At 46.2% G+C, this 11601-nt stretch overlaps 1 protein-coding gene across 1 annotated transcript in view; it reads right to left on the bottom strand.

The window, feature by feature from the left end:
* Window positions 1-298: 298 nt before the first annotated feature.
* The window catches only part of LOC126272813 (uncharacterized), a 58951-nt gene continuing 47648 nt past the window's right edge, over window positions 299-11601 (bottom strand). Inside the window, exon 4 of the mRNA XM_049976000.1 lies at window positions 299-512. Coding sequence (XP_049831957.1) covers window positions 348-512 — 165 coding nt within the window. The 3' untranslated portion in view covers window positions 299-347. The remainder of the gene's footprint in view (window positions 513-11601) is intronic.

Below are 11601 nucleotides of genomic sequence, written 5' to 3'. Positions count from 1 at the left end.
CTTCTCGCTGATCTCTGTATTAGGCTTGGTATATCGAAGAAGTCTCTGGCGGAGGCTAGTAGGAAATTATTTCAGTTGTTTTCTATCTTATTCTCGTATGTAGTTGTAATTCGAAGACGGATGACTGTTTTGTGTTGGAGAATTTGTTTTGGTTAATCGAACAGTCCAATAAATTGTTTGGAACTTTGATCGTAGTTTCTTCTGCCTACGCAGACATATCAGTTCTGGATGATCAGTGCAAACGTATGCGACGGAAGGAGCAGGTGAGTGATTAAAAAGAGAGAGAGAGAGACACGGGTGCGCATTCAGGGTGCTTTATTGGCGTTCAGCTGGGGCGGGCGCGCCGGCTACTCGTCTGGCGAGGCGAACTCGAGCTCAGCGGCGGAGCAGAGCGCCGCCCCCCGCCCCGCCTCCAGGGCGAGGCGCGTGCGGTACAGCCCCAGCGGCGCAGAGTCGCCGGCCGCCGCGTGCACCGGCTCGTCCAGGTCCAGCCCCAGCACCGCGTACGTCCCCTGGAACAACAGCGCCGCCGTGGCGGGTTAGCTGGGCAGGAAACGAAGCGCCAGCTTACTGTGCGAAACCGTCCAACCTGCCTAGTCTTCCAAATGCGTCTCGTGCTTACTACAGGTATCCTCAACCAGTTGATGAGATTGCCACTTCTGAGCACATTCATCCGGCGTCTTCGAAAATTGCCCGCAGTCTACATCTACATACATACTCCGCAATCCACAATACGGTGCGTGGCGGAGGGTACCTCGTACCACAACTAGCATCCTCTCCCTGTTCCAAATACAACGAGGGAAAAATGACTGCCTATATGTCTCTTATCTTATCTTTGTGGTCTTTCCGCGAAATGTAAGTTGGCGGCAGTAAAATTGTACTGCAGTCAGCCTCAAATGCTGGTTCTCTAAATTTCCACAGTAGCGATTCACGAAAACAACGCCTCCTTTCCTCCAGACACTCCCACCCGAGTTTCTGAAGCACTACCGTAACGCTCGCGTGGTGATCAAACCTACCAGTAGCAAATCTAGCAGCCCGCCTCTGAATTGCTTCTATGTCCTCCCTCAATCCGACCTGATAGGGACCCCAAACGCTCGAGCAGTACTCAAGAATAGTTCGTATTACTATTTTATAGGCGGTCTCCTTTACGGATGAACCACATATTCAAAAATTCTACCAATGAACCGAAGACGACTATCCGCCTTCCCCACAACTGCCACTACATGCTTGCCCCACTTCATATCACTCCGCAATGTTAGGCCCAAATATTTAATCGACGTCACTGTGTCAAGCGCTGCACTACTAATGGAGTATTCAAACATTGCGGGATTCTTTTTCCTATTCATCTGCATTAATTTACATCTATCTATATTTAGAGTTAGCTGCCATTCTTTACAACAATCACAAATCCTGTCCAAGTCATCTTTTATGCACGTACAGTCACTCAACGACGACACCTTCCCGTACACCACAGCATCATCAGCAAACAGCCGCACATTGTTATCCACCCTATCCAAAAGATTATTTATGTAGATACAAAACAACAGCGCACCTACCACACTTCCCTGGGGCACTCCAGATGATACCCTCACCTCCGATGAACACTCACCACAACGTACTGGGTTCTATTACTTAAGAAGTCTTCGAGCCACTCACATATTTGTTAACCAATTCCATATGCTCGTACCTTAGAAGTCTGCGGTGGGCCACCGAGTCAAACACTTTCTGGAAGTCAAGGAGTATGGCATCCGTCTATTACCCTTCATCCATGGTTCGCAAGATATCATGTGAAAAGAGGGTGAGTTGCGTTTCGCAGGAGCGATGCTTTCTAAAGCCGTGCTGATGCACGGACAGCAGCTTCTCTGTCTCAAGGAAATTCATTATATTCGAAGTGAGAATATGTTCGAGAATCCTGCAGCAAACCGATGTTAAGGATACTAGTCTGTTATTTTGAGGATCTGTCCTAATGCTGACCGGAGTCGCCGAGAGGTTCTAGGCGCTTCTTTCTGGAACCGCGTGACCGCTACGGTCGCAGGTTCGAATCCTGCCTCGGGCATGGATGTGTGTGATGTCCTTCCGTTAGTTAGGTTTAAGTAGTTCTAAGACGACCTTAGCAGTTAAGTTCAATAGTGCTCAGAGCCATTTGAACCATTTCATCCGTCGTGATGGATTCTTCTCGGGTTATCGGCCGACTGGTGGCGTCGTCTTGTCGCAACGTTTGGATGAGTTTCGTACCCATCATCTTCTGGCGAAGTGTCGGGACGCTGTGTTCTTCATATCTATATAGCTGTTTGGCCGTCTTCCACTTCTGTAGGCCGGCCAATCACGTTCCTGCGGAAGGGGGTACCGCGTCGGTGGTGGTGGGGGCCCGCCGCGCGGCTCAGCGTCGAGACCCGGTGGCTGTCCAAGCAGCTGTATAGATATACAGAACACGTCGCCAGGTGACGATGGGTACAAAACTCATCGAAACGTTGCGACAAGACGACTCCACCACTCGGCTGGTAACCCGAGAATTATTCATCAGTGGAATACGACGAGAAAGACTGCAATCGCATCCCGCAGTCTCGTCTACCTTAACCTTAGGCATCCTCTGTGTTGGCCCTGCTCCAACTCGTCGCACCGTCGCTCCACCTCAAACACCTCCATTTCGTATCTCGAGGGAACTTGGACAAATTCCCTATTCCTGACCCGGAAAATATTAGCCATCCTACCACTTACAGCCCTAGCTCGTTACACTGAGATTACAAAACTCGTGGGGTAGCGAAATCCGCTCATACAGATGGCTGGAGTATCTCGTACACGGCGTATAAAAGGGCAGTGCACTGACGGAGCTTTTATTTGTACTCGGGCTTCATGTGAATAGATTTCCGACGTGATTACGGCCACATGACGAGAATTAAAAGACTTAGAATGCGGAATGGTAGTTTGAGCAGGACGCATTGGACATTGCAGAGTGCCAAGAATGTGCCGAGAATACCACATTTAGGGTAGTGCTTGTCACCACGGAAAATGCTGTGGCTGACGGCCTCCACTTAACAACCGAAAGTAGCGGCGTTTGTGTAGAGTTGCAATCATTGCCAACAGACAAGAAACACTGCACGAAAGAACTGCAGAAACAATCGCAACCGTTGCGACAGTATGGCGAAATTTGGCGTTAATGGGCAATGTCAGCAGACGAGAGTGTATCTTCTAAGAGCACGACGCCGCCTGCAGCCTCCCTGCTGGTCTAGTGGTCACACTGATTGAGCCATAGACGACTGGTAAACGGCCGCCTGGTCAGATGAATCCTCATTTCAATTGGTAAGAGCTCTTGGTAGGGTTCCAATGTGGTATACATCCTACGAAGCTATGGACGCAAGATACCAATCAGGCACTATACAACCTGGTGGCGACTCCATAATGGCGTGGGCCGTGTTTATATGGAATGGACTGGAGGTTGGAAACTATTCGCAGCCATACAAGGACTTTAATTTTCCAAATGACGATGGAATTTTTGTGGATGACAGTGCTCTGTGTCACTGGATCACAATTGTTCGCAGCTGGTTTGAAGAGCATTCTGGACATTTCCAGCGAATGATTTGGCCATAGCGATCTCCCTTCATATATCCCATCGAACATTTGACATAGAGGAGAGGTCTGTTCGTGCACAGCATAGGGCACTTGCAAGTATTGTGGACGGCTATAGAGGCGGCACCCCTCAGTACTTCTGCAGGGAACTTCCAGCGACTGGTTGAGTCGACGCCACGCCAAGCTGCTGCACTACACTGGTGAAAGGGAGGTCTGACGTAGTGTTGTGAGGTACGCCACGAATATAGTTACCGCAGTGTATACTTGTATCAAGCCTCCATCGCACATCCATCTTTCTGCTCTCGCTTCCCAACATCATTCCAGACGTAGCCTCCTGTGTTTCCTCCCCTGCTTCAGCGATCCTTCCATCCTACCGACGCAGCATCTGTTGGGAGCTGACCTCTACGCTGTCAGATATTTCACCATCATCCTCGTCGTCGTCGTCGCATCGCCATTATCATTTCTTTAGCAACGCGCACAATGTGCGACACGATATTTTATAGCAAATAATGTAAAGGAAACATTTTTAATCTAACTTAAACCTATCAACTGAAAATTTAAATGGAAGAATAATTCTAAAATTTAAGAAGGTTCTGGTCTGAAAGTCCTCAGAATTCTCCTCCCACCCCAAATACGTTTGACGGAGCTTTCACTCGTTGTCACCAGTACGACTCTTAACAGCGAGCATGAGCGGTCGTTCACTGTTCCTTTGTGCTGTTTCTAATTGCGTAAATGTAATGCACGAAGCTTCAATACTGAAATGGTGCATTACGTGTTATGGCGGACAAACGAATATTTATCAGGAGTAACGGTATAGCCGACCGCCAGTTGCGACTGATGGACTCAAATCAAGTTCTGACGGAAAAATTTAGGGGGATAGCCTCCGCTTCACTATCTCCCGAAATTTCAAGATCAGTTCTTTAAGAAATTGTTAGTAGTGAATTGGGTTATAGAAAAGCGTGTGCGAGGTGGATTTCTTAAAGTTCGATGGACGAACAGAAAGTACAATGAACGAGAGCTCCACTAATTTTCCTTACTCGGTACGAAATGATGGGGTAAAGTTTTTCAGCTCATGCTGTTTACACTCGGTTTCCTCATAAAAGTCCAGAAACAGAGCATCAGTCAATAGAATGACATCTTTCACGATCGTCACTAAATAAAATAAGATTAAATTCTGAACCCTAAAGGCCACGGCCACAGTGAGCTGGACAGATCGCCGCACGAAACGGCTGTACGTCACCAGGAGAGACCGCAAGCGCGCTGCGTCCTTCACGACAAAAGGCGTGGATTGTTGTCCAGAGGTACTGCGCTGTTTCACTGTTAAGTTCGTCCACGTTCCGTTCCGTTGCACTGACAGGGCATTTTCTCGGCAGTTAAAATGGGAAGCTTTGGAAAGTCCACCTTACTCCTGTATTTCGTTCAGAATGATTACCGTCATATTTCAGAAACTGAAGGCGCTCTTTAGACGGAAACCACTGCGGAAAGCGATTTGTAAGAGGAAGTTAGTGAATGGTTCAACAACCTGGCGGCCACTCAGGACGCGGAATGCATGGGAAAGTATGAGGGCTGCTCCCACAGATGCTTTAATTTGGACGGTAGATCAGTAGAAAAGTAGCTAAGATCTCAAAATATGCTGAAAAACAATTTTTTTTATGATGATGAATAAAAATATGTCGAGGAAGACTTTCATTACTTTCAGAATGATTGTCGCATAAAGATCACTACAAGTCGAGTATACTCGCAGATCTCGGACCTCGAGACGGAGACAGGAGTCCCAGCATGGGCCAACAGAGTTGTCCGGGTTCGCGTCGCGGGCGACATGGCGGTCGCGTGAGCTGCTGGTTGGTAGGGATAGGAAAAAGCGACCGGTTAAAGCCGATACCTCTACTTCAGTTCTGTATTTTCCGGTGTTTATTTGGTCTCGGTTATAACAGTCTTTCTTATTACTTTGCGATAACCAAGTACAAGACAGAAATATCAGTTAGCCATAACAGCAGAGCTAAAAATTTTTCGTTTTTAAAAAAGGATTATTTTTATTCGTAAAATTTACATTGTTTTGAGGTATCGCGTTATTATATACACATCCTGAAGATAGACGTTGACTGTGGATATTGTATCACAGACACAGTCCCTTTTCCAGAGATGTCAGTAAATCCGCCCAAAGATGTATACAACCACGCAAGAGCAGCGCCTATTAGACGGAGGGGGTCCGACAGCCAATCAGTTCCAATCATTCCACCAGGAAGGAGGTACACGGCTCGTGTTGTCTGCAGTTCAACCATGCCTAGACGGTCAAAACCGCGGTTCGATAGCGACTGCATTGTTACATTGTGCCAAGAAGAGCTCTCAACAAGGGACGTGTCTAGGCGTCTCCGAGTGAACCAAAGCGATGTTGTTAGGACATAAAGTAGATACAGAGAGACAGGAACTGTAGATGACATGCCTCGCTTAGGTCGCCCAAATGCTACTAATGCAGTGGATTGCCGCTACCTATGGATTATGGCTCGGAGGCACCCTGATAGCAACGCTACCATGTTGAACAATGCTTTTCGTGCAACCACCGGACGTCGTGTAGCGACTCAATCTGTGCGCAATGGCTGCATCATGCACAACTTCACTCCCGACGTCCATCGATGCAACCACGACACCAGGCAGCGCGGTGCAGATGGGCCCAGCAACATGTCGAATGGACCGCTCAAGATTGACATCACGTTCTCTTCACCGATGAGGGTCGCATGTGCCTTCAAGCTGACAATCGTCGGAGACGTGTTTGGAGGCAACCCGGTCAGGCTGAACGTCTTAGACACGGCGAACAGCGAGTGCAGCAAGGTGGAGGCTCCCTGCTGTTTTGGGGTGGCATTACGTGTGGCCGACGTCCGCCGCTGGTGGTCATGGAAGGCGCCGTAAAGGCTGTACGATACGTGAATGCCATCCTCCGACCGATAGTGCAACCTTATCGGCAGGATATTGGCGAGGCAGTCGTCTTCATGGACAATTCGCTTACCCATCGTGGACATCTTGTGAATGACTTCCTTCAGGATAACGTCATCGCTGGACTAAAGTGACCAGCATGTCCACCATATATGAAGCCTATCGAACATGCCTGGGGTGGACTGAAAAGGGCTGCTTACGGACGACGTGACCCACCAGCCACTCTGAGGGATCTACGCCGAATCATCGCCGAGGAATGGGACAATCGGGACCAACAGCGCCTTGATGAACTTGTGGATATTGTGCCACGACTTTTTGGCTTTCTCACTCACGGTTTGTCTTTCTGCGTTTGTGCTGTCAATCTTGCGGTACTTCGCCGTTTCCCAGAGGCCGACTCAAGGCACACCCGAGACTGGGCAGTGGCTGCTACGGTGAGAGTATCTTGAACAGCAGTGCCGCTTTCTCTTCTAACTTAATAATGGGGGACATGAGCGATGGGTGCTAACTAATAAGAACAGTGCCGCTTTCTCTTCTAACTTAATTATGGGGGACATGAGCGATGGCCACTAATTTAAAAGAAAATGTACTATGCGAAACAAAATTAATAGAACACTCTCATTTATAAATAACCTGAATTATCGCTTACGCCTGCGAGAGCGCAGCATTGTAAATGACATCCTTGGCATGTTAGTGTTCCATGATTTTTAAGAAACTTCTGTATTCCGTGACTTTGCAATGATTTTTTCCCCTGATACTGTACTGGAACACCGAAGGGCGTATTTTCAAAGGAGGTGTACCCCTATTGTTAAAAAAGAAACGACAGCCGCCATTGCTGCGAGATATCAGCAAATATTAATTTTTGTCAGTATACGCCCTTGTGAGAAGTTGAATATATACTGTAATAGTTGAGCACCGAGAAGAACGTTTTCATGAAATAGGTATTGTTATCTCTACAGGTAAAATTTTTCTCATTTCTGAAGTGAATATTATACTCATCTTTCCTCTCCTAGTAATAACGACACAAAGTGCAAGCAAGCAGAAGACTTTGGATTTTGAATGCTAGGTAGTACTGTGCGATCCCTGTTTAATAACACTGTCTTTTGAAATAAACACATTATCTTTTGTGAAAAGCGAGTATTTGTCGAGCTTGCCCTACCGTCACAGTAGTTGCTCTTCAATAACAACGTCAAGAATTTTTAAGAGCTACATTATGACGCAGATCTTAAAAAGCTGTTTCTTACGCCGGCTGCTAAGAAGAACTTTAACCTTGGGTGCGCTCCATTGCACTCCGGAGACGCCGCTCCTTGCTGCAAAAATTAATAATTTACTCTTTCTCAGCCAACAAGACAGTAATTAAGATCCACAACACTAAATATTTTCTGTTTGATGAAAAAGTCAATTTCAATTTTTATATTCAAAAGTAACGCCAAAGTTACAATCAATTTTTCCGCGGAAGGTCTCGAGGCTGCCTGTTTGTCTTTTTCCTCTTATCAGGAATACTTAATAATTTTTCTAGTGGCCAAGGGAGCGTCATTAGAGCTGAGAAGCGCACATGGTTGTGCAGCCACCTCGGCGTCCCCATACACAGTACCATGTACACAGCGCGGCGACGGAGCGGGGCGCACAGCAGAGGACCACCGCTTACGTCACGTGAAAGATGTACGCTGATGAGCCAAAACATTGTGGACGCACCCCACCGCGAAGCTCGATGCCGCCTTGTGGCGTTTCGGGCACGTGACTCGGTAGCAGAAGTGTGTACGCGGAGCAGCTACGGACGGGGGAAATCCATTGAGACAAGTGGCTCTGACAAAGGGCAAATTATTATTATGCAGAGCCTGTGAACGAGTATCTCGAAAACGGCGAGGCTGGTCGGATGTTCACATGCTGTGAGCATCTACTGGAAAATGTAGCTACAAGGACAGCGAAACTACCACTAGGCGCTAAACAGTTGGACTTCCACGGCTCTTCACAGAATGTGGGGTTCGGAAGATTGTCTGCTCTGTAAAGTAGGATAGATTATGACATGCGGCATGTCTGCCGAAAAAGCACTGTGCTGGTGCACGCACAAGTGTTTCAGAGTACACCGTTCATCGTACATTGTTGATAATGAAGCTCCGCAGCCGACCATCCCTGTGTGTACAGATGTTGACCCAACGACATCGTCAATACAGTTACAGTCGGACCGACTGTCGATCAATCGAAACGTGTCGGTTTTGTCGTCCCCACAAGCGCCGTCATGGAGGTGAACGGCGGGTCGAACCGTGCAGCGCGCCACGGACGCAGGCTGGTGGGGCGGTATTACGTTATCGATATGGGGAACATTCTCCTGCACTCGCAGGGGACCTGTGGTAGTAATCAAAGACACGCTGACAGCTGCGAACCACCTCCATCTCTTTGTGCTGGGTTTCCCCGACGCCAATGTCACCTTTCAGCAATACAGTCGTCCGTGACTAGGAGCCAGATCCATGCTCAGTGGTTTGAGGGGCATTATAGCGAAGTCACGTTGATGTCTCGGCGTCAAAATTCGCCTGGTGTAAATCCTATGGGACCCATCTGGGTCGCTATCGGGTGACATCAGCGCCTATGCAAATCAGCCGCCCGTTATTTACACGAATTACATGACCTGTGCGTTGATATCTAACGCCGCATACCTCTAACAAACCCATTAATAAACTGTAGGTTTTCTGATACGAACAATTGTGATGTATTTCATTCAAAAGATTGATGACGAGATATTAAGCAGGCGGTCATAACATTCTGGCTCATCAGTGTATTATTAGGAGAAATGCTTATAAAACGTCTACATGCCATGAGAAATGACACGTGGTTTCGTATATTTGACAGTTTATTTGGAATGTTTACCACTGTGTGTATCTTCGCATGTCACACCACATGACTGATACGTTTTCTTTGGCTAGTAGAGGCTGTAACGCTATTTAGTTGAACTAGCTCGAGCGAGCGAGTCGGAAACACTTGTCGGCCAAAGAGTGTCGTGTTATGGCACAGAGACGGGCTTGTATGACGGACGTGCAACATAGAGATTGATTTTTTTCCTGGTGCTCCATGATCTGTAATTGAGCATTATGGATAAAAGATGATCTGCCATGATTTTATAGACACAATAGTTTGGAAAAGATATTTGTTATTGAATTTATTTTGCTGCAAGCTCTGGGCAAGTAATTATTACAATCTAAAGATTCATTATGTCTAACGATATCTACATGTTGGTATCCAGGATGAATTATCAGTCATCTTTTCTGTAAACGATTTAGTTTACTCCCACCATTGTTAGTTGAATGGGTATCATTTAAAAGGGCGAAGAGTAATTTTACGAATTTAAATATTGTGTGTGAAAGTAATTTTGTGATGATATAACAGGTGAGAAAAAATGAAATGTAATTAAATCAAGACCCTACGCTGTCTACAGGCATTGATATACATCAACAGAGACAGTTGAAAACATGTGCCCCGACCAGGACTCGACCCCGGGATCTCCTTCTTACATGGTAGACACTCTATCCATCTTTTTTTATCTCATTTTGTTCTCTATTGTTCGTTGAAATTGTTCGTGGAGAAGTCCGATGACACCCGTTCAGGTTGTTCGTTGATCCGTTCACTCAGTTCTTTATAATAGAGGGTAGCTACATCCTCCGACCGAACACGCTGAGCTACCGTGCCGGCATCTATCTCAGCCACGGAGGGCACACAGGATAGTGCGACTGCAGGGACTTATCCCTTGCACGCTTCCCGTGAGACCCACATTCCCAACTCAATTTCCACACACTACATTCGTACTGCCCCTGCCCATTACACTCATTACTCGCACAGACAATCTTACCAAGTCCCGTAAGAGTTCCGGCAATACATGTGCATGCGCACAGAAGAAGAAGGTCAATGGCCGGTTAGCCTTAACTATATGAAGATGGTATCTGTTCTTTCAGACATGTCCGAAAGAATAAATACCATCTTCATATAATCTGAGAAAAAGTTACTCTTCATGCTAGTTGGGATTTCATTACAAGGATTCAGTATAATTGCAGAATACTTTCCTTTTGTCATTTATAAATATTTAGTGAAGCTTGCCCTCACGCATTCTGCGAAAGTGGATTTGACAGAATCTGAAGTGTTACGCCTTTCACTACTGCATCGACAGTGAACTGTATTTCCAGAATAAGAACAAAAGTTTAATTCAGCAAAGCAACGCAGTAAAATAAGATAAGGCAGTTTTCCGCGCAGATGATTTATTTTAGAAACGTGCAGTTCAGAACGTCACATTCTTGCAGTGTACATCCAGAGCAGAGCCAAGGTAGGCGCTGCGAGATAAAAAACAATTGTAGGGCCTAAACAAACCTGAGATCAGCATGATGATAGTCAAACAGTCCCTTTTCTCGATTTGGAAGAATTTCAGTCGTTGCTCTGTCCATTAACCAGCACCATAAACAAGAAGTTAAGAATACTCATTAATAGTTTTGTCATATCGGCAAGAAAATCAATAAAGCGTGTCATGTCAATAGGCGAGACAATTTTCATATTAGAAATTCTGATGAGCAAGCAAAGACGTAGCAGGTGGGAGAGTTCTTCCGCCATTGTGACTGTTTTCAGACACAAGAGAGCTGGGAAGCAACTTATAGTGCGAGGAAAAATACATGCTCACACAATAATGATGGTTTTGATAACAAACATTTTCACACTATTAGGAAATTTAAAATTTTCCGGAATATTGGTAACGAGATCCACTCAATGTAGTGGTTCCTACAACTTGATTATTCCCTTCCACCTATATGAGCTGTTCGTCAGAAATTAGAATTTATATGCAATTATCTCGAGGGAGAACGAGTCGCAAGAATATATGCGTAAGCTGGAGACTGTCAAACTTGTAAACATTTCTGTTCCGCATCCTTGTCAGCTGACTGGTCAGAGACAACACAGGACAGCGCAGCTACAGCGTAATTATGCTCAACACTTAACTCACGAGGTGTGGTCTATAAGGCCGCGAGAAAATTTTCGAACTCGTTCTACTATAACTTTTCAGAATGTGAAACTGAGACCTCTAACAGTTCGTTTATGTGTACTATATAAAAAGAGCACAAAAATAAGAGATTT

This window comes from Schistocerca gregaria, chromosome 5 (assembly GCF_023897955.1).
Source record: "Schistocerca gregaria isolate iqSchGreg1 chromosome 5, iqSchGreg1.2, whole genome shotgun sequence".
Classification (NCBI taxonomy): Eukaryota; Metazoa; Arthropoda; class Insecta; order Orthoptera; family Acrididae; genus Schistocerca; species Schistocerca gregaria.
The sequence above is the reverse complement of the archived record's forward strand: the minus strand, read 5'-3'. Positions and strand labels throughout refer to the sequence as shown.